This window comes from Bos grunniens, chromosome 3 (assembly GCF_055505025.1).
Source record: "Bos grunniens cultivar Pamir isolate PY7600 chromosome 3, Bosgru_T2T1.0, whole genome shotgun sequence".
NCBI lineage: Eukaryota > Metazoa > Chordata > Mammalia > Artiodactyla > Bovidae > Bos > Bos grunniens.
This window is the reverse complement of record NC_141167.1, coordinates 9267690-9291181: the sequence shown is the minus strand read 5'-3', so window position 1 is coordinate 9291181 and position 23492 is coordinate 9267690. Positions and strand designations below refer to the sequence as shown.

Here is a 23492-nt window from a genome sequence, read left to right as displayed (position 1 = left end):
TCCCAGCATCAGAGTCTTTTCCAATGAGTCAGCTCTTCGCATGAGGTGGCCAAAGTACTGGAGTTTCAGCTTCAGCATCATTCCTTCCAAAGAAATCCCAGGGCTGATCTCCTTCAGAATGGACTAGTTGGATCTCCTTGCAGTCCAAGGGACTCTCAAGAGTCTTCTCCAACACCACAGTTCAAAAGCATCAATTCTTCAGCGCTCAGCTTTCTTCACAGTCCAACTCTCACATCCATACATGACCACTGGAAAAACCATAGCCTTGACCAGACGGACCTTTGTTGGCAAAGTAATGTCTCTGCTTTTGAATATGCTATCTAGGTTGGTCATAACTTTCCTTCCAAGGAGTAAGCATCTTTTAATTTCATGGCTGCAGTCACCATCTGCACTGATTTTGGAGCTCAGAAAAATAAAGTCTGACACTGTTTCCACTGTTTCCCCATCTAGTTCCCATGAAGTGATGGGACCTGATGCCATGATCTTCGTTTTCTGAATGTTGAGCTTTAAGCCAACTTTTTCACTCTCCACTTTCACTTTCATCAAGAGGCTTTTTAGTTCCTCTTCACTTTCTGCCATAAGGGTGGTGTCATCTGCATATCTGAGGTTATTGAGATTTCTCCCGGCAATCTTGATTCCAGCTTGTGTTTCTTCCAGTCCAGCATTTCTCATGATGTACTCTGCATAGAAGTTAAATAAGCAGGGTGACAATATACAGCCTTGACATACTTCTTTTCCTATTTGGAACCAGTCTGTGGTGCTGGTAGAGAGATTAAATTGGTTTACTCTTCGAAGAGCAAACTGACAATGTCTAACAAAGTTGAAGATGTACCTTCCCTGTGTGACCTGCTTCTCCATTCTAGTTCTACATGTATGCCCTAGAGAAACTTGAATACTGTGTAAGCAGATATGCAGGGGCAGTGTTCATAGGAATGTAACATTGTAACTGTGTGTTAAACACGATCCACTTAACATATTCATTTTGAAGGCAGCCATCTTGCTGACCTGTCTTATTAGATGTAGTGGCTTCATGCACATTAAAAATCAAGTTTATTTGTCAATTACACCTCAATAAAGCTGAAAAAACTGGAAGCATCTAATAGAGAAAAAAGAAGGTTAGATGTACTGGCTGTGTGCAGATTCTCTCAGATTTGTCAGGGATAAATCCATCACCTATATATAATGATGAACTGGACCATCACAGCCATTTTCTTATGGACAAGCAATATTCTGTTAGGAAATAAATGCATACAAAGACCCAAATGCCAAAATCAATAAAAAATATTAAAATGCCCAGGAATAAGTACAGACTTTTACTGAGAGATATAAAAGACAACTTTATTAAATGGAATCAGATGTCATATATACACATAGGAAGACTTAATATCATGTAGATATATGTTTTCTCTGTTGTCAATCCATATATTTAATGTTAATCAGTGACAATTATAGAAATTATTTTGGGTCTTTGAGGGGAGTACGGAGAATTGTTGTTTTTCTTAATTTGAGAAAATTCTTGAGTTTATCTAAAAGAATAAATATGAGAGAAGAATTTCTTAAGTTAAAAGAAGACAAATGAGAGGGAACTTGCCCTACTAAATATTAAATATATTACAAAGCTACCATAATTAAAACAGTATAGCTCATGTACAAGCGTGTTAAGTCGCTTGAGTCATGTCTGACTGGGCTGTAGCCTGACAGGCTCCTCTGTCCATGGGATTCTCCAGGCAAGAATACTAGAATGGCTTGTCAGACCCTCATGCAGGGGATTTTCCTGACCCAGGGACTGAACGTGTATCTCTATGTCTCCTGCATTAGCAAGTAGGTTCTTTACCACTAGCACCACCTCAGAAGTCCAGCTCATGTGCAGGAATAGACAAAAAGAATAACTGTGGTAGCATAGAAAGTTGACCCCCAAAATTGTTGAACTATATATGTAATAAAGGTGGCTTTGAAGTTGATAATCGGAGAAGGCGATGACACCCCACTCCAGTACTCTTGCCTGGAAAATCCCATGGATGGAAGAGCCCGGTGGGCTGCAGTCCATGGGGTTGTGAAGAGTCGGACATGACTGAGCAACTTCACTTTCACTTTTCACTTTCACGCATTGGAGAAGGAAATGGCAACCCACTCCAGTGTTCTTGCCTGGAGAATCCCAGGGACGGGGGAGCCTGGTGGGCTGCTGTCTATGCGGTCGCACAGAGTCAGACACGACTGAAGCAACTTAGCAGCAGCTAGCAGTAGCAGCAAAGTTGATAATGGGTGGAATATTTACAGAGTTAATTGGTTAAAAATGGCTAATCAACAAGGAAGAAAATGTATCTTATCTTTTGTGCATGCTAAGTCTCTTTAGTTGTGTCCAACTCTTTGTGACCCTGTGGACTATAGCCCACCAGGCTCCTCTGTCCATGGGATTCTCTAGGCAAGAATAATGGAATGGGTCACCATGCCATTCTCCAGGGGATCTTCCTGATCCAGGGATCAAACCGTGTCTCTTAGGTCTCCTGCACTGGCAGACAGATTCTTTACCACTAGTGCCACCTGGAAAACCCATCTTATCTTTTACCATATGCCAAAATTCCAGGTGGATTTAAAGGCAAAATTACTAAAAGAAGCTATTGTATTATTTATTTTAAATGGCAGCCCACTCCAGTATTCTTCCCTGGGAAATCCCATGAACAGAGGAGCCTGGCCTGCTACAGTCCATGGAGTCACAAAGAGTTGGACACAACTGAGTGACATTGGAAGGATTGATGTTGAAGCTGACACTCCAGTACTTTGGCCACCTGATGCGAAGAGCTGACTCACTTGAAAAGACCCTGATGCTGGGAAAGATTGAGGGCAGGAGGAGAAGGGGATGACAGAGGATGAGATGGTTGGATGGCATCACCAACTCTATGGATATGGGTTTGGGTGAAGTCCAGGAGTTGGTGATAGATAGGGAGGCCTGGCGTGCTGCGGTTGATGGGCTCGCAAAGAGTTGGACACGACTGAGCTACTGAACTGAACTAAACGGAGTGACTAACACTTTCACTTCTTTCATACATTTATTAGGTGCTTCTTACGTACCAGGGCATTTTCCTCATATTCTGGACAATGATATGCCAACAATTATATTTTTAAATATAATTCATAATTATATTTACATTTTTAAAATATTATCATATTATCAATAGTTTTGAATTTTGCACTTTATTTGAATCAGGATCCAAATAAAATCTACACACTAGATGAGTTGCCTCAAGTATTTTTTTGTGCTTAGGTTTCTACTTCCATCTCTTCTCTTTTTGTTGTTGTTGTTCAGTCACTAAGTTATGTCCAACTCTTTTGTGACCCCATGGACTGTAGCCTGCCAGGCTCCTCTGTCCATGGGATTTCCCAGGCAAGAATACTGGAGTGGGTTGCCATTTCCTACTCCAGGGGATCTTCCTGACCCAGGAAGCTCAAACCCACATCTCCTGCATTGGCAGGCAGACTCTTTACCACTGAGCCACCTGGGAATAATTTACTTGTTATTTATTTGTGACTTGTTTGTTTATTTGTAATTTATTCATTTCATGTGTTCCTCTGTCCTCCATATTTCCTATAACTTGGAAATTCGATACAGTGGCTTGATCTTAGTCAGGTTTAATTTTTCTTTTGACAAAATGACCCCATGGTTATTGGTGTCTTCCATTAAGAAACATATGGTGACTAGTTGTCTCTCTGATTGTGATGCTGACAAATGTTGATGACTAATCCCTTGATCAGTCAATTAGAAAATATATGTGTTAATGGGTAAAAATATTTTTATAGCAATCTGGATGTAACAGTGAGCGAAACTCTTTGAATTGGTGTCATCTCTATATCTGTCGGTGCTCTGGAATTCTCCCAGTCTATTCATGACATAAAACAATTGCATACAGGATCTGGAAACAGACTTTTGAGGCTCCCAGGGGCCTGAACAAATCTCTGTAATATACAGCACTGTTAGCTTGAAGGATGACTTCTTTTAGAAAGCTTTGCTTCATAAAGAGTAGGATGGAAATATTGTTCCAATTTGCTGGCAGCTGGCACCACATCCTGTGCCATGCACAAATATTCATCACCCACCCATAGATCCCATCTTTGATATTTACCAAAGCACCAGGGGGTCCCTCGCTCAATCACAACTTCTGTTGTTATTTGCACAATTATCTGGAAAGGAGCAGCAACCTTGGAACCTGGGGAGCCAGTTCATTATTCTGATGATTGTTGTCTTTGCCGGTGCTCAGAAGTTCAGGGGACAGATGGGAGTCAGGGAAGCCAGATGCCTGCATGATTCCACCCCTGGCTAGCCCAGCAGGCCCTGGCTGGAGCCCTCATTTTAGGAGGGAAGGGGCAGAGGCTGAGCTTGGGGAATGGGAAGATATGTGACATCTGACACCCTGGACATTTTAACTTCATCCTGCTGGATCCCAGGGCCCTGGACCTGCAGAGTGTGAGACCGAGGCCACTGCCACAGTGGGATGGGGGTAGTGTGCAAGTGTGCTCAGCTGCATCTGACTTTGATGCCCCAGGGACTGTAGCCCACCAGGCTCCTCTGTCCATGGGATTTTTCAGGTAAGAATACTACTGGAGTGGGTTGCCATTTCCTACTCCAGGAGATCTTCCCAACCCAGGGATCAAACTCCCATCTCTTGTGTCTCCTGCATTGGCAGGCAGATTCTTTACCACTGAGCTACCAAGGTGGGATTAGGGAGGAGGACAACTATCTCATCTCCTGGGTGTCTCAGATCATGGAAGGACAGGATAGGGTATCTTGCAGTGCAGAAATGCCAAATGCTTGCAGCCTCAGTTTTCAGTCGCTCAGTCATGTCCAACTCTTTGTGACCCCATGAATCGCAGCACGCCAGGCCTCCCTGTCCATCACCAACTCCTGGAGCCTACTCAAACTCATGTCCATCGAGTTGGTGCTGCCATCCAGCCATCTCATCCTCTGTCATCCCCTTCTCCTCCTTCCCCCAATCCCTCCCAGCATCAGAATCTTTTCCAATGAGTCAACTCTTCGCATAAGGTGGCCAAAGTACTGGAGTTTCAGCTTTAGCATCAGTCCTTCCAATGAACACTCAGGACTGATCTCCTTTAGAATGGACTGGTTGGATCTCCTTGCAGTCCAAGGGACTCTCAAGAGTCTACTCCAACACCACAGTTCAAAAGCATCAATTCTTCAGCGCTCAGCTTTCTTCACAGTCCAACTCTCACATCCATGCATGACCACTGGAAAAACCATAGCCTTGACTAAATGGACCTTTGTTGGCAAAGTAATGTCTCTACTTGCAGCCTATGGGTCTGCAGAAACAGATGGCTTGGGTAGTCAGGTTGCCCCAACCTGGCCTCCCCAAGCTGCTGAAGAGTAAGCTGGTGCCATATGGGGGTTGGGGGAACAAGACCAGAACTCTCCTGGAAAGGTTAGAACAGCAAGCAGTTGCTAGAGATCAGATTCACACCAAGATAGGCCGAGCACAAAACTGGTACCAAGTGGAGGCGAGACAGATTGATAACCCACATGGTGGCCAACTCCACTCTGCTGTCTTCCTTGCATCCGGGGGCTCAGTGCCCCTCTAACAGTTGTTATCTGTGCTGAACTCTGGGAATGTGGGCTGTGGGTTAGGGAGCTCTTGTTCCAGATAAGGTCATGCTGATAACATGGGGTTGGGGTCTCTCCTGTGTCCAGGTCTATGATGGCAATAACAACTCTGCCCGTCTGCTCGGGGTGTTCAGCCGCACCGAGTTGCTGGGGGTGACACTGAATAGCACGTCCAGCAGTCTGTGGCTTGATTTCATCACTGATGCTGAGAACACCAGCAAGGGCTTTGAGCTGCACTTTTCCAGTAAGTCTTTCTCACTTCTGAATGGACCATGAAATCGGGCTCTCCCTGGTTCCGCACACTGGGAGGCTGGGCTCCGGGACATCACCCATCAATGAATGGGTTTGATTTTTTCTGACTGGTGCACACTTAGCTGATTGTTTCCCCTGAGACCCTGTGCCCGTGATGTGGATAAGCTCCCACTTGGCGTACAGCTCCATGGTTACACCCATGATTAACTGAACTCAGAGTTACAGTGCACCTTTTACCCACTCATCACCTTTAACTCACTAAAAATAATAAGCACTGAGTCTTTTAATTAAATCAACCAAAGATAGCCTTTCCTAATCATGACATTTATAAAATAATGTTCGGCTACAGTCAGATGTAAAAAATGCAAGCACCAATGGATAATTATTTTCTTTTTTTACCACTCCCTGAAGAGTCAAGTGTTGACTCTTTCCCTCTTTTCCTGACTGTAACTCCCTCCCTTATTCCTGAGATTGCAAAAAGAGAAAACACCCGTGGTTTGTCCACAGCTACAGAATACTTAGGGTGGTATCTCCATTCTTTGGCTTCACAGCTATTTTATTCATTGATTTGAGCTTCTACTTGCCCAGTAGCTACAAAGAAATGTGCTTTTTATAGGCTATTTTAAAATCCAGTGAGTATCCATCAACTGATGAGTGGGTAAGTAAAATGTGATATATCCATCCATACCATGGGGTATTATTTGGCCACAGAAAAGGATCCAGTTTTGATCCATACTACAACATGGTTGAACCTTGAATACGTGATGTTAAGCGAAAGAAGCCCATCACAGTACATGTGGACATATGTATTGCATGATCCATTTATATGAAGTGTCTAGAATAGGCCAATCCACAGAGACAGAAGGAAAATTGTTAGTTGCCTGGGGATGAAGTAGTTGGGGAAAATTCATTTTCCTTTTGGGGTGATGAAAGTGTCTAAAAGTAGATTGTGCTGAGAGTCGCATAACTCTGAATAGACTAAAAGACACTGCATTGTACACTGTAGATGGACAAGTGTTTGGTATGTAAGTTATATCTCTATAAAAGTGTTTAAAAAAAAAAAAACACACAGTTAGTCTACCCAAAATGCCTCTTGCCTGGACACGGGGTCTGTGCCTGTTACTGCAGGCATGTCGATGGAAGAGGATTAAGTAGAGTTGCCTTCCAATTCCTTTTCTATCACCTGAGATTGGGTGACTTTGAAGCAATTTGTGTGACCTTCCGCAGTCAATATTCTCAGCTGTGAAATGCATAGTCCCTCGTCCCTAAAGGAATCCTGTGAATAAAACACAGGCGCTGACCCAGATGACCACTGTGCCTGAAGAGCTTTGTGTAAGCTCACAGAGGTCTCCTTCTCCACGCTCATTTGATAGAGTATATACGTCAGCAGGATGAAGCTGAGCTGTGAAACATGCATGCAAAGTGACTTTTCCATATTTCCTATCAGAATGTCTCGGTGAGCAAAACGGGAAAAGCAGCTCCTGCTAGCAAAATGCTAAGGCTCAAACAAACAAACCAAAAACACCCAGAAAATCCAGACCCTACACCTGAAAACTATTAAAAGCTGTCCTGGAAGAATTAAGTGAAGTCGTTTATGTACAGTGACAGGCAAGGGGGGACACTCTGTAAACAGAGACCCTGACCTGAGCACAGTCATGTGGCCCCGAAGCAATGCTCCATGAGACACGTGCTGGTGGCTTTCTTAAGGACCTGCACGCTCTGGGATGGGGGGATGGGCTGCAGGATGTGGTTGTGCCGGGCGTATCACGCTCACTCTTTTCTCTTTTCCCCAGGTTTTGAACTCATCAAATGTGAGGATCCAGGAACCCCCCAGTTTGGCTACAAGGTTCATGATGGAGGCCATTTCGCTGGGAGCTCCGTGTCCTTCAGCTGTGACCCCGGGTACAGCCTGCGGGGCAGTGAGGAGCTGCTGTGTCTGAGCGGGGAGCGCAGGGCCTGGGACCGGCCGCTGCCCACTTGTGTCGGTAGGAGGCCTCTTGCTCTGCAGGTGACCCCTCGTGTGTACTCAGCCGCTTCCTTCGTGTCCGACTCTTTGTGACCCCATGGACTGCAGCCTGCCAGGCTCCTCTGTCCATGGGAATTCTCCAGGCAAGAATACTGGAGTGGGCTGCCATGCCCTCCTCCAGGGGATCTTCCCAACCCAGGGATCAAACTCACATCTTTTATGTCTCCTGCACTGGCAGGCGGGTTTCTTTTCTTTTCTTTTCTTTTTTTACCACTTTGGTTGTCCCCTAATGCGGAGTTCCAAGCTCTGGGCTCACTAAGCGTCCCCCATTGGCCCCCACTCTCCAGGGCCTTGGGGCTGTCTGAACCCTCCTATTCATGGGCGTCATCGCTGGCCCTGCATCTCTGCCACCCACACCCTCACTCTCAACCTCATCACACCTGCACGGCAGTCACCCAGGCGGTGTTCGCCACCGTCACACGTTTAGCGAGTGGGACCAGGGCCAAGTCATGCTCTCAGAGTCATAATCCTGGTGACAACAGAGAGGTGGGAGAGTCAATTAAAAGGAAGAGGGACTTTTTGCCTGGTTCCAAGGGTTCCTGCCACAGCATGACTAAATAAATCTCCAGTTCAGTCCGGGCCTCAGTTTCCCCATAGACAAAATGGGGTTCATGCTCCCTTTTCTGGAGGCATGCTGAGAAAGAGAAAGTAGGATGATGAATTAATATCTGTCTTGTCCTTAAGTTTCAGATCATGAGCTAGATGTATGTCACACTTAAGAGTGCGATGATGAACTAGCACCTTCTTAACTCTGTGGTGCTTCCAGAATGTCAACACAGGCTGTCTGGAAGCTCCATCCACGTGTCACAGGACAAGAGAAACCTGGTCCAAGGCAGAAGTGGGGAACAGTTCACGCTCATCCTTTTGTCTGTCTGGCCCACCCGCCTCACTGCGTGTATGACCCTCCCTGCTGAGCAGGAGTCCTCTACCATGCTGCTTTGTCCTGCATCCTCAGGCCTCTCCCTCATTCCATCCCCTGTCCCATGGCCCACAACCTCAGCATGGCTGTGCAGCTCTGGCTGATCTTATAAAAGCAAAACCTCCACCAGGAGGACGTTTAAGCACCTAAGAATGCCAAGTGGCAGAACTGGTGCAGGTGTATGTTTGGGTGTGTGCAGAAGCAGAGAAATGAAAAAAAGAAAGAATAAAGCATTCTTCCTGCCTTTGGAGAGCCCACACCCTGGCAAGGAGAATAGACCCAAAACAGATCATAATACAAGATAAGCACTGTAACAAGAGTAGGTGCCAGAGGGTGGAGGGAATATGAGAAAGTTGTGCTTAGGAGGTGATATTTTAATTGAGACTTGAAAGGATGGGTAAGCATCACCCACCAGAGGGGAGGGGAGAAGAGTTGCACACTCCAGCCTGAGCCAGTGTGAAGCTGAAGCTGTGAACCAGCATGGGGGGGAGGCGGTAAGGGTGATACTCTCCCCACCACCACCCAGACAACTGTGTGTTAACAGGATCTTGACACTGTTACACAACAGAGGGTCTCAAGGCAAGGATTTTAAACCTGACCATGGACAGGACAGTGGCCTCTGGAGTCTTCCTCTCTCTGTGCTCAAGTGCAGGCACACCTTGTCCCTTTCTCCCTGCATCCCTGTTTCTATCTCCTTCTTTTATTCATGTGCCAGGCTCTCTGCCAGGCCCTGGGAATACAGGGAAAAGCAGGTCCCAGGCCAGCAAGGGAGACACAGGCATAAACAGACAACTGTCTGGGGCCATAGGCAAGCCAGAGCAAATGAAATGTGAAGGAGGTGATGATTCACACTGCAAAACAATCATTTGCTTTGCAGAAAGGCTCCCCTATAAAATTCTTCTAAATATCTAATCTGCCAGTCAGATGGAACTTAGAGGATCCGCTCAAGCAGTGCTGGAAAAAATACTTATACTTTGAAACTCCAGCAGGCTGCCCCACTGAGACTCCCTCAGGCACCACGTAGGGGAGGGAGGCTGTGCGTTTGGAGTTGTGTGTGCATATTTTTACATATGTCATATTGTAGTAGACTTGATCATGGCCTATCAGCAATGACTGCTACAGCTGCAACACCCACATGTTTTATTTGTCCATGGTGGATGCTACAGCCCAAACAAAGCAGCTGGGGCTCTAGGATGGAGATAAGAGAGAAGATCAGAAAGATGAGAGTCTTGGGGTCTTGTTGGTGAATCTGCTTCATGCTGGCCCCAGGCTCAGCCCCTGCCCCCTTGAAGTCCCCAGATAAAAGTGACCCTTGAGAAAAGAGGTAGTTGTGTCCATGAGAAAATGCTGCTGGTGCCGCTGCCTCCAAACATTTGGCTCTGGGATGCAGGAGGGGCTGCTCCATCTGGAATATGGAAGGAAGCTCCAGCCCAGAACATGGATAATGTCCTGACACCTTTTGAGCTACCTGTGAAGCCGGACAGGCTTCCTTTGAGCTCATCCTCCCACCCACACCTTACTCCCTGTTCCAGCCTTGTTCAGCCCTGCATCTCTCAGTTGGGTTGGCACAACCCATCCCAACATCATCACGAGGGTAGTGATGCTGAAAGAAAGGGTCCAGTCTCATGAGCAGGCTCACTGCAGAAGGACCCTTCCCCTGCCCTGCCTTAGTGGGCTCGTGTCAAGCCATGGGGCCCAAGAGATGTTTCATGGGTCTTTTGTAGCAACAGATGAAGGTCAGTCTCCCATTTGTGGCCCTGACCCTATCTTCTCTTACCTCTTCTAAGGTCTTGCTTAGTCAGATCTTTCCTAAGAAGATTTGCAGCAAGTCACCTCTTCATTTTGACTCATGCTCCCTTGATTTAGACCCTTCAACGTCATTTGCCAGGAAAGCAATAAGCTCCTGTAATTCATTTGATCTTCTATCTTCCCATGTATTCATCCAACAAACACTTGTTAAATTATCTGTAAGGTGCCAAGGGCTTCCCAGGTGGCACTAGTGGGAAAGAACCCACCTGACAATGCAGGAGACACTGATTCAATCCCTGGTTTGGGAAGATCCCCTGGAAAAAGAAATGGCAACCCACTCCAGGATTCTTGCCTAGAAAATTCCATGTAGCCTGGCGGGCTACAGTCCATGGGGTCACAAAAAGAGTCAGACATGACTGACCACCTGAGCACATAATGTGCCAAACACCATGCTGGGCACTTAATGTACACATACAAGTAATACAAGATCCCTACTGCCGGAGAGTGTACAGTCTTGTAAAGGAGATTGTTGTTGTTCGGTTGCTAGGTTGTATCTGTGACCCCATAGACTGCAGCACAGTAGGCTTCCCTGTCTTTCACCGTCTCCTGAAGTTTGCTCAAACTCATGTCTATTTAGTTGGTGATGCCATCCAAACTTCTCATCCTCTCTCACCCTCTTCTCCTCCTGCCCTCAATCTTTCCCAGCATCAGGGTCTTTTCCAGGGAATGCGCTCTTCTCATCAGGTGGCCAAAGTGATGTCTTTGTTTTTTAATATGCTATCTAGGTGTGCCATAGCTTTCCAAGGAGTAGGCATCTTTTCATTTTGTGGCTGCAGTCACCATCTGCAGTGATTTGGGGGCCCAAGAAAATAATATAATAATATCTGTCACTGTTTCCACTTTTTCTCCATCTATTGCTATAAACTGATGGGACCTGATGCCATGATCTTAGTTTCTCGAACGTCAAGTTTTAAGCCAGCTTTTGCACTCTCCTCTTTCACCTTCATCAAGAGGCTCTTTAGTTCCTCTTTGCTTTCTGCCATTACAGTGGTATCATCTGCATATCTGAGGTTGCTGTTATTTATCCCGGCAGTCTTGATTCCAGCTTGTGACTCATCCAGCCATGTACTTCATATGATGTACTCAAACAAGTTAAATAAGCAGGGTGACAATATATAGGGTATGATAAGATCCTGATCATGTTATAATGGAGACACCAGAGAGGACAATGTCAGCTCCATGTGGGGCAGGGAGAGTCTCATGCGGAAGATGCTGTCAGGCTGTGAGTCCAAGGAGAGGCCTGAAGAGGCCCAGAGTGCCTGGGCTTGTGGAGTTCGTCATAATTGACTGGACCAAGAGGTGCCAGGAGAGGGCCAGAAAAGGCCAAAGGGAGCCCTCTGGGGGCTTAATGGGCTCCCCTAGGCAGTATGGACTTCACCCTGGGGAGGAGGGTTTAACCTAAGCAAGGGTGTGGCCAGTCTGTATTTTACAAGGACCCTTCTGGTGGCACTGCTGGGGGCTGGGGACTCTGTCCCCCCTGGAAATGGTAAGGGACTGAGCCACCACTCTTAACAATGGGGGCGGGGGGTCAGGTGTGAAAAGAATCACAGAGGTTCAGGCCCAGGGGCTCAGAGGTGGGTTAGATGATGGGGAGGAAGAAGACCAGGAGGATCACCAGCTTCTGACCCAGAGGGCTGCTCTGATGGCAAGTATGGACCTCTTCACTGGTCCCCCGCCTCCAGGTCCACCCCTCTGTGCTCCTGCACACTGCTCCCAGCATGTCCTCTCTAATGGGCAAGTGTGTAAAAGTGATGACTCTACTCACGGGCATAAGCACTGCACTTCTTCTCCTAACACAGGAAATAGGCAACAGCCGAGTGTGCAGCGCCCTTCCATGTAGGATGCTCGCCCAGCTCCTCAGCCCCGTCTCCCCACCGCGCCCCATCCCATATGCTGTCCCGCAAGCTGCCGTGCTGTCTCACAGCCCCAGGAGGTTTGCAGTGCTCTTCCCTGTCAGCAGTGTCCTCTTCCTGGGCCTCTCCATTCCACTCTTCCCACCCACCCCACCTCTCCCGACCCTGCACACGAGGAAACTGGTCACCTCCACCTCTGTGCTACCACTTGCCATGAACATGGCTCGGTCAGTGCCCTAGGCATACACTGCGGCCATCTCCTCCTCTAGACCACAAGTTCTCTGGGAGGAAGAATGCAATGTCTTGTCAATGACCAGTTCTTGTCAATGACCAGGACTGAGTTCCTACACATCCTCCAGGAAGCGTCAAGGAGTTTGCTCATAGAGTGGGCCATCAGGCCAACCCCCAGGGACCTTTTTTAAATAACTTTAATGAGATAGACTTCACATACCATAGAGTTGGCCCATTTAGTTGCCTTTTAGTATATTCATGGGGTTGTACAGCCATCACCACAATCTAATTCCTGAATATCTTGTCTCCCCAGAAGAAACCCTAACCCATTAACAATCCCTCCCTGCTGCCTGCTCTTCTTCAGGCCTTGGCAACCACAAATGTACTCTCTGTCTCCGTAAATTTTTCTGTTCCAGATATTTTATATAAATAGAAACACACAGTATGTGGCCTTTTGTGCCTGCCTTCTTTAACTTAGCTAATATTTTCAACATTCCGTTCATCCATGATGTATTGTGTGGCAGTACCTCTTTATTTTTTATGAACACATAATATTCTGTTTTATGGATATACCTTATTTGTTAATCCATTCATCAGTTGATGGACATTTGGGTTTTTTCCCTTTTGGGAGGGGGTGGATTTTATGAATGATGATCCTATGGTCATTTGTGTACAAATTCTCCTTTGAACTTACATTTTCACTTCTCTTGGGTGTATATGCAACAGCAGAACCGCTGGGGTCATTAGGTAGCTTTGGGGCTTTCCTGGTGGCTCAGATTGTAAAGAATCTGCCTGTACTGCAGGAGACCCAGGTTCAATCCCTGAGTCGGGAAGATACCCTGTGGAAGGAAATGGCAACCCACTCCAATATTCTTGCTGGAGAATTCCATGGGCAGAAGAGCCTGGCGGGCTACAGTCCATGGGGTCACAAAGAGTCAGACATGCCTGAGCAACTAACACTTTCACTTTCCCCTGGGTAGCTATGTTTAACATTTTGAGCAGGTATACAGGAAACTGTTTTCCAAAGCAGCCGTAATGTTTTGTGCTCCCACCAGCTGGAAGCTGGAAGCCGAGGGTTCCAGTGTCTCCATATCCTCACCTACACATTAGTTAGTCTGTCTTTTTGGTTACAGCCTCCTAGAGACTGTGAGGTGGGGCCTCATTGTGGTTTTGATTTGCATTTCCCCAATGACTGTGATGTTACACACCTTCTCATGTGCTCAGAGGCCATTTGTATACTTTCTGTGCAGAAATGTCTGTTCAAAGGCTTTGCCCATTTTTTAACCAAGCAGTTTGTCTCTTCATTGTTGACTTGTAGGGGCTTTTGTAGATCCCAGATACAAGTCTCATCCAGGGCCTTCCTCTATGCTGTGCTCAGCCAGCTGGGATGAACAAGAGGGACCCTGCACACAGGCAGGAGGAGCCAGGGGGGTGCCCCTGTGCACGCAGGTCGCCCCCTGAAACTCACCCTTCTGGGATTTCTTTCAGCCGAGTGTGGAGGGACAGTGAGAGGAGAGGTGTCGGGGCAGGTGCTGTCCCCTGGGTATCCAGCTCCCTACGAGCACAACCTCAACTGCGTCTGGACCATCGAGGCTGATGCCGGCTGCACCATTGGGTAAGTGTCAGAGCCGGCAAACTGACCACTGCCAGCTGTTCAGGGGATTCACCACCAGCATCCTTACCAGTCCACCAGCCAGTGGCTGGCCCTGCCCACCTCACCTGAAGGCCCTGGTGATCAACAGTCATCGCTATGACCCCAGACTCAGGCCAGAGCCCATGGGAAACCTGAAAAGGCCAGCCTGAGCATCACAGGGCTGCAATCCAAGTTCACACGAGGCACTGGCCGTGGTGACACTGCAACCACACAGTAGCTGAGGGCACAGGCTTGAATCCCAGCTCTGCCCTTTACCGTTTGCAGGACGTTGGGTAAGTCTCTCCTCCTTTCCTTCTGGGGTATATGGGCTATAATACTGGCTTCTGGGATAGAAAACCTACATTAGCCATTGTAGGCCATGTACTCAGCACAGTGCTTGGAACATAGTAAATATTTAGCCATGGTTCTATGATGGTAGTAAGAGTCTGCCCACTACTCCAGTATCACCCCACATCGCTTCCCTTTCTCAATCTGAGTTTTCACATCTGTAAAATGGCGACAAAAATGCTTGTGCTCTAGGACTGTGGAGGGAATAGTTACAGAAGCCCAGCATGCTGTGCAGCACTTTGTACGTATTCCCTCAAATATAGCATCCTTTCCACATCCATGCCTAGTAGGATTTGCGTATTGGAGTCCAAAGAGGAGATGCGTGTGTACATGGTGAAAGGTGGTGGAAGGAGGGGGCAGGGGATTGAACAGCAGGACGGGAGGCCAGAGTCTGGAAATGGTCCCGTCCTGGAAATGGTGACACTGGAGTAAGTCGTGTTGGGTGGAGAGGAGGTGGTCCCATGGCCAAGGAGGAAGGTTGGCAGGACAGAAGGGCCTACTAGGCAGAAGAGGTGACTGGACGGTGGGTGGACTCAAGGAGCTGGGCACGGGTCCACATGGCCAGAGCATCACCCAGGACTTGGGTGGAGGGGTGGGCTGCAGAGGGGGATGAAGCTGGTGGAGCGGGCTGCACGTGGCCACGTGTGGAGGTCCGTGGGTGCTGTGATCCGTGGTCCCATTCTGGCAGCTTGTGGAAGAGGGGGCAGATGGGGGCTGGGAGCCCAGTGAGGAGGAGGCTGGCTCTCTCCAGAGTGTCACTGGGGCGAGGAGGCCTGAACCCCACCAGTGGCAATGGGGGAGAAGAAGGGACAAGTTCAGGGGACCTTCATTAAGGAGTTGCACCAGCCAGTCTCACTCTCCTCAAGAAATATGGAAACAGGTTCTTCTGTTTCCTCACTTTTTGTTGTGTAGCATACAATATGTAAAATAGAAAAGTCGAAAGAACAGTATGCTGAGCACCTCCATACCTGTCACCTGGATTCAGCTGCTGTGAATATTCCACCACATTTGCTCTTTTTTCTTTCCTTTCCATCCTCATTTTTGCTTTTGCTGAATCACACGAAGGTAATTGTAGACATCCTGATACTTCTTAAGTACTGGGGCTTGCATCTCCTCCATGATACCATAACCTCAGCATCCCCAGGACATGCAGCGTTAGTTCCCAGGTATTAAGGTTTAGGAGGAGGCTGGAAGGAGAGCAGAGAGATCACGGAGTGTCTGGCAAAGAGAGCGCCAGAAATCAGTGATGGGCTTTCTGGGCAGACGTGAGAACTGTTGTCACTCAAAGGAATGGCCGGCGTGAGCTGGGCTGAGGGGAAGACCAGAGGATCCTCTCCTAGCTCTCCAAAAGACAGAATCCAGATAAACAGGAAATAATCTCTCCAAAGACAGCAGGAACTCAGAGGGGGCCTGCTGAGGGGGTGTGTGAGGACACCAAGGTGGGGAATGGCCGGGAAAGGATGAACATGACCTCAGTCCCCATTGGAAAGGCTCCTTGGTGCTTCACAGCCTCAAAGGAGAAGAGAAGAGAAGGGCTTCCCAGCTGCACTGAGAGCAGCTGAAAGATGGGGACGGAGCAACGGTCCCCTTTTCCCTTCCTCCTGCGGTCCCTCTGCCCAGCCTTCCATCCCAGCCAGGCGTCTGCAGCATCCACCACACCTGTCCCCACACCTGGTCTCAGTCCCTCGCCTCCTCTCTCCTTCCCTGACCCCCACACCCCGCCACCCCTCCCTGGAACCACCAGCAGCCAAGTTAAGGGAATTCACAGCCAGACCACCTTTAGATGGTCACAAACAGCCCCTTTGGTGTTTGTGCCATATTCAGAGGAAGACTTCCTTATTATCTTTTAGGGGAGCTGTGCTGGGTGTTCATTGTGGCATGTGGATGTCTCTTGGTTTTGGTGCATGGGCTTTGGAGTGTGCAGGCTCAGTAGCTGTGGTGCACGGGCTTAGTTGCGGTGTGTGGAATCTTAGTTCGACCAGGGATTGAATGCTGTCCCCTGCACTGGAAGGTGAATTCTTAACCACTGGACCACCAGGGAAGTCCCAAGGCTTCATTATTATTTTTTAAGTGAAAATATCTGTATAGAATTTTTTTAATTTCATTTTATTTTTAAACTTTACAATATTGTATTAGTTTTGCCAAATTTTTATATATAAAAAAGAGATACTTTATTTTTTAAGATTTTTTTTATCTGGGCCACTCTGTAAAGTCTTTATTGAGTTTATTACATTATTTCTGTTTTATGTCTTGGTTTTCTGGCCATGAGGCTTGTGGGGTCTTAGCTCAACACCCTGGGATTGAACCTGAACCCCCTGCATTGGAAGGCAAAGTCTTAAGCACTGGACAGCCAGGGAAGTCCCAAAATACTCATTTTTAAAAATTATAAAGAAGTTTATAGAGTAGAAATCAAAAGTCCCCATCATCTTACTCCGTTCTCTGTACGCCCTTCATAAGAGAGCCATTGAGATCCACTTGTTTGACTTCCTCTTTTAGGTATTTTGTGTACAGGGAGCAAAGGCAATAATTGTGCTTGCTAAAACAAGATCACCTCTTCAAGTGGCTCAGTAGCTTGCTTTTTGTTTTACCATTTACCCACATATCATCATCTTATTATGTCAGTATATATAGATCGACCCCATCCTGGTTGATGGTTACAGGGAATTCTATTGTCTGTACAACCATGATTTATTTAACTACTTTCCTATTGATAAAGTGGATATTTTCACGTTTTCACTCCAGTAAACACCCTTACACATGAATCTTTGGACAGTTGTCCAATTAGTTCCTTAGGGTAGATTCTCAAAGGCAAATGTTTATGCATGACCTCACATTTCCCTCCAGCTATTACAGTAATGCACACGTCTTCCGGAAGCCTGCTTCCCCGCTCTGCGTCACTTGCTGCTGTCGATCCTGACAGTGTTTGCCTGTGTGATGGACAAAATGGTACTTACTTGTTTTTGCTGCTTCAAGTTCTTTGTGTATTTTTCTTTGAGGAAGTTTTTTTTTTCCATATAGACTATTCATCTGGGTTTGTGTCTAGTCTATAATTTTAGTTTAGGTTTCTTTTTAACCTGAGTATTTAAGAATGTTTCAAAGTTATGAAGTAACACATTTTGTATGGTTTTGTAAATCAATTCCACTTTTACTACATTGTGCCCTTGTTACTTTTGGATTTTTTTCTTAATTGTGTTCTGTGTATATTTGAAGAAAGGGAAAAGAAAGAAATCCTTTAAAAGAAAGGATTTTATACATTTCTCTTACATCCTATGCATTATGCTTTCTTTCAAATAAAATATGCAATGCTTTTTTTAATTGTTTTCTTTTTATTTGTAACTCTTCCTGTTGTTAGCTGATTTGATTTAATTGGCTCTGTTTCTCCTCTAGCGATTTGATAGATCTATATCCCATTTTCATTCTGCCAGTGATCTTGTGTTTCCATTAATTCTGTTTTCAACAGTATTTATTCTGTTATTCCTGCCTCTTTATTTTGGAAATCTTGTTTTTGTTTCCATCTTTATTTCAAGAAAACTGCACTTTCTGTTTTCAGATTGCTCTTGACAGCCCACTTTTGTTTTTATCAGTGTATTGTCATCTTGCATCTCTCTGAGAACATTATTTATGTTTTGTTTTACAACGGCTCCTGTTTTTCCTACATCAGCTGCATTCTGCAGTTGGGCCATCTGGGCTGATCATTCAGCTGCGTTCCTTGGAAGAGCTGATTATTTTTATGTCCCAGTTGTCCTCCCAGTTGTCTTGCATTCGGTATCAAGTTGCAGCGGAAAGCCAGACTCGGCCACCGCACTACCTACCGCTCTCTACTCGCGCTGTAGCTTGTGAAGGTCTTCAGGTAGGCACCCTGTGCTTCAGTTCTCTTATCTGTAACTTGGCAATTAAAATAGCACCTACCACCTAAGGCTCCTCTGGGAATGAAGTGAGCTAATGTGTCTGAACACTTAGAATTGTGCCTGGGCTGAAACTCCCAAATGTGGAGAATCCCCCTCCGTGGGCTGGTAGGGGGTTGTTCTTTTGACCCAGGTGGCATCCCAGAGCACAACAGGTGGTAGGTCACCGCTGAGAGTCGCAGATGGCAGGTGCTGTGCTGTTGGTGGGGGTAGGTGTCATGCAGGTTTTCCCTTGGGTGTGCCAGCTGGGAGGGGATGCAGCCAGCCCATGAGACTGTCCCTGGGGCTCAGACAGAGGCCTGGAGGTGCCTCTCCTCACCCTGCCCCTGCCTCGACCAAGCGCTGGAAGTGACTGGAGGAATCTGTGGTCGCCTTACCCCAGCAAGCTGGGTGAAGAGAGTCCCTTTCTGGGAGTGCCCAGGAGGAACTACACCCTGTAGGTGGCTGCAGGGATTCATGGTCAGGCTGACCCAAGCAGGAAAGTGGGCCCTTCCTGGATGTGCACAAGAGTGGGCTGGTGGTGGTCATACCCGGCCCTTGAACACAGGATGGGGGAGGCATTTGGCAAAGTGTTTCTCCCTGAGAGCCAAGAACGGGATAGGCTGGCTGATGCGCTCTGTCCAGGCCTGGCAGCTAACAGCAGGAGAACAGACCTATGAGCTGCGACCTTCATGTCACCCCTGAGTGTGTCATCAGTGCCTAGAAGGTGGAAATTTCAGCCCACGTGTGTGGGACCTCTTCTCAGATTGCAATGTTGGGTTCCAGTTTTCCTTTTTATAATCAGTGGACCAGCTCAGATGACAACTGGATAGGAAGGCAAAGCCTTTTTACTCCTGATCCTCCCCTCTACCTAATGTGTCTCCAGTCTCTACAGCACACCAGGTTCTGGATCAGTTATGATTGCCACTGTTTTATAGATGGGATCACTGAGGCCCAGGAGTGACGAATGTCTCACAGTAACCCAGTGATATAGGTTTCAAGCCCATTCTGTCTGGCCCTGGTCTACCATTCTGACCCTGGATTAGTTCATTTAGCACACCAGGACATTAAGTACCTTCTCTGTGCCACAGGCTGTGTGCCATGCAGTGGGAAACACAAGGACCAGACAACAGCCAATCCTTGTCTGCCGGGGGTTCACATTCTAGTGGGAAATCAGGCAAATAAGCAGGTGCCTCCAAGACAAGGCAGGTGCTGTAGTTAACTGCAAGTCAAGTTCAGTAACGGAGAAAAGAAAGACAAGCAGAGCTTGCCTGGACACGGAGAGGCAAACATTCCAATGGAGGGGAAGGGGAGTGAAGGCGTGAACCTAGGGGAAAGTATAGGGGATGTCCACAAAGGAGGAAAGGGCACTCGACTGATGTGGATGGATGTGGGGAGATAAAGTTGTGCGGGTAAAGAGGGCTCTCTGCAGGACCCTGAATGCCAAGACGAGAACTCTGAATGGCTTTCTCAGTATAATGAGGAGCCACTGGAATATTTTGAAGACGGTAACAACATTCAGTTCATTTAGAAACTTGGAACATTTACTCAGTGCTGGGCATCCTGCCAGGTGCTGAGGGTATAAATATAAATAAGAAACAGTCTTTTCCCTTGAAGGTCTCGATCTTACAGATAGAAAATTTCTCTGTTAAGAATGGAAATAGAAAAACTGACTAAAGCTGGCTTCAGCAGATGGGGGTTCACTTTTCTCCTGGAAAAAGCATCTGATGGTCCCATACAGCCCTACTGCAGTTGCTCAGGACGCCATTGCTTTTCTTCTTGCCCTTGCATCCGTAGGCGATCATTCTCATGGTGACCTAGTCAGCCGCTGCGGCTCCAGCCATTGTGTCTGCTGTTGTTCAGTCGTTCAGTCGTATCCGACTCTTTGCGACCCCATGGACTACAGCATGCCAGGCTTCCCTGTCCTTCACTGTCTCCCAGTTTGCTCAGGTTCATGTCCATCGATGATGCAACTGTGTCTGCATTCTAGTCTAAAAGAAGAGGGAAGAGGAAAGGGAGCGACCTTTCTTCTGTGTGCGTGCGTGCGTGCGCATGCGTGCTCAGTCGTGTCTGACTCCGCGACCCCCTGGACTGTATGTAGCCCACGAGGTTCCTTTGTCCATGGAATTCTCCAGGCAAGAATACTGGAGTGGGTTGCCCTACCCCAGGGGATTTTCCCCACCCAGGAGTCAAACCCTCCTCTGCGGCGTCCCCTGCATCGGCAGGTGGATTCTTTACCTCTGCGCCACCTACAGGCGCCGTCCTACATTCCGTTACTCTGAACGTCCCATGCCTGCTCAGGGCAAGTGAAAAATCTATTTCATTTTGCTTTTACAGTTTTAATAGTAAAGACAGATGAGAGGTTTGGAAATGGAATACATGTAAGCCTACCTATAGTGCCTACTTAGATTCTTGTATAATGAAATAAGTGCTAAAGTAGGGAGAAGGTACAAACACAATAGAAAGCCTTTACAAGGTCAGTCCATAATTCCAGGTGGCAGCTTGGGCCAAGGTGTTACAGGGAGGAGGTGCTGTTCTAGCCACACATTACAGAACAGTAGTAGTTCACCATGCAGCGTGGAGGTAAAGTGCTTCCAGGCGTGTAAAAGAGAGGAAGGGGTGGGTGTGCACTGCTGCTTCTGAAAGAGCTCATCGTCTGATGGTCATGATAGTCTCTCCACTTCAGGAGGTTCAGTGGCAGCAATGTGGAGGATGCATTAGCTGGAGAACCAAGGAGGAATCGAGTGTAACTATCCGAGGGGTCCTGGTTACACTCAGAAGAACTGAGTATAGGTTGAAGCTGAGAGGTCTGTGTGGCTGGCTCTAAGAAGGGAAGGCACGCAGGGATAAGACACAGTCCTTTGCTGGTATGCTTTCCATAAAGAGATCTGGGGCACTTGGAGGATGGAGGAACTCCTTGTTCCTGGAAGCTCTGATTTCTGCTCTTAATGCCCATTTAGTTATAAAGTTCATATTTGGCTAATAGTCCTAGTTTGTTGATTTTTAACTATGGATGGGCTTCTTAATGATTAATGCCAGGGCAACCTGGAAAGTCTGTTCTTGGCTGTTGGTTATGAAGCAGTAGGATTATTGAGAGAGGGGGCCATGGTTTTGATTACCCATTACTGCTGCCCAGTGGAGCTTGTCTTCCTGGGAGGATGCCGGACTAGACGAAACATCTGGCTGTGCCTGAAGCCCAGATGCCCCCGCTGCAGTTTCGTATCAATCAGAGAGCAGCAATCCCCCACTGTGGTCAGCATGGCTTCCCTTTACCCAACAAGCGGGCAGCTGGCCCTGAGGAGGCGGAGGCATGAGAAGTCAAGCTTCTGTTCACAGCTTTTGCCCGGAATCGTGGCTGCAGGTTTAGCAGCTTCCAGAAGGTTTATTTTCATGCGGTGACAGTAAGTCAGACCTTAAACAGAGAAGGTCCATGTACTCACACTGCAAGAACTGACCTCCTGAAGGAACTGAACAGATAAGCACAGACACAATGGGGTATTGCTGTGTCAGATTTACGGTTTCAGCAAACCACGGAATAATCAAAAGGAGCTCCAAAGTGTTTGAAGGAAAGGATGTAGGTAACCTGGTAGGTATAAATGCAGCTTTCAGAATGGTGGTGCTCTCTGGCAATTTAGCTTCTTATAGGTTACCTCTGGAAAAAGAAACACAAACTACTTCAAATTATCCAAAGATGATAATCCAGCTGAGCTTCACTGAATAGTTGAATTGGCCAGAATACATCAATTTAACTGCCAGTTTACAAGCCCAGAAATGAATTCCAGCATCTCTTAGGAAGAGAATAAACAGTTCAACCAAAGAAATGCAAACCTTGTTGGTGTGCCACGTTGGACCAGTATAAATCTCTCCCTTTCAAAAAATAAACAAATAAGCAAAAATTAAATTAAATTAAAAACTTGTGATGCCATTTAAAACATACCATTCTTTTAAAAAGAGAACCATCTTCCACTGAAAAGATTTTACCGTAGGAGGCAGAAGAAATTTTAAATGGGTATATAGATAATGCTCTATTTGGCAGGGGTGGGGGGGCAGGGCTGAGGGGGGTGCTGTGCTGAGTCTCCCTTGCTGTGTGCACTTTTCTGTAATTGTAGCAAGCAGGGGCTTCCTTCTAGTTTTGGTCCATGGGCTTCTCATTGCAGTGGCCTCTCTTATTGCAGAGCACAGGCTCTAGGCACATGGGCTCGGCAGTCGTGGCTCCCAGGCTCTAAAGCACAGGCTCAGTTGTTCTAGTGTGTGGGCTTAGTTGCTCCACGGCATGTGGGATCTTCCCCGATCAGGGATTGAACCCACATCTTCTGAATTGGCAGGTGGATTCTTTACCACTGAGCCACCAGGAAAGTCCTAGATGATATTCTTGTTTAAGCATCAGAAATAGGGACGAGAAGTAGCAGAAAATGAATGGCAAAATGGAGGAGGAAAGCTCCTGAGCTGCAAAGACAGTGACAAAAGACAAGTGAAGAATGAAAAGAAACTAAATACACAATAAAAATTAAAATTTGTAATCACAGTATTTGTCTTATAAGAAATAGAGGCATTGAAATAGGAGACAAGCTGGAGAATCTCTCTGAAACTGCAGAGAAAATGGGTGAAGGTGGGGAAGTAATGAAAGAGAAGTTGCTGAATGTGGAAGACAAAGCACCAGTCCAGGCAGCATAGATGAAGAATAATCAACAAATGGATCTGTTAACAAAAAGGTGCAATAAAACACAGCACGAGAGCAAACTCCTCTTATCCTTGGTGAATCAAAAGGACTCACTGAGTTCCAGGCAAAATGAGTAAGATACAACTTGATGAAAAATGAAACAGTTCCATTTAAAAAAAAAAAATAGCTACAAGCATTTGACAAAACACAGCCACACAGGTATGCAATCAGCCCTCATTCGATAAAGCAGCCATTTACAACAAACAGTC

At 46.8% G+C, this 23492-nt stretch overlaps 1 protein-coding gene across 2 annotated transcripts in view; it reads left to right on the top strand.

Annotated features, from left to right (window-relative positions):
* CSMD2 (CUB and Sushi multiple domains 2) overlaps window positions 1-23492 on the top strand; it is a 693739-nt gene that overhangs the window by 490109 nt on the left and 180138 nt on the right. For both annotated transcript variants that reach the window (XM_086378081.1, XM_086378078.1), the window contains exons 23-25: window positions 5696-5852; window positions 7654-7845; window positions 14187-14313. In XM_086378081.1, coding sequence (XP_086234207.1) covers window positions 5696-5852; window positions 7654-7845; window positions 14187-14313 — 476 coding nt within the window. The remainder of the gene's footprint in view (window positions 1-5695; window positions 5853-7653; window positions 7846-14186; window positions 14314-23492) is intronic.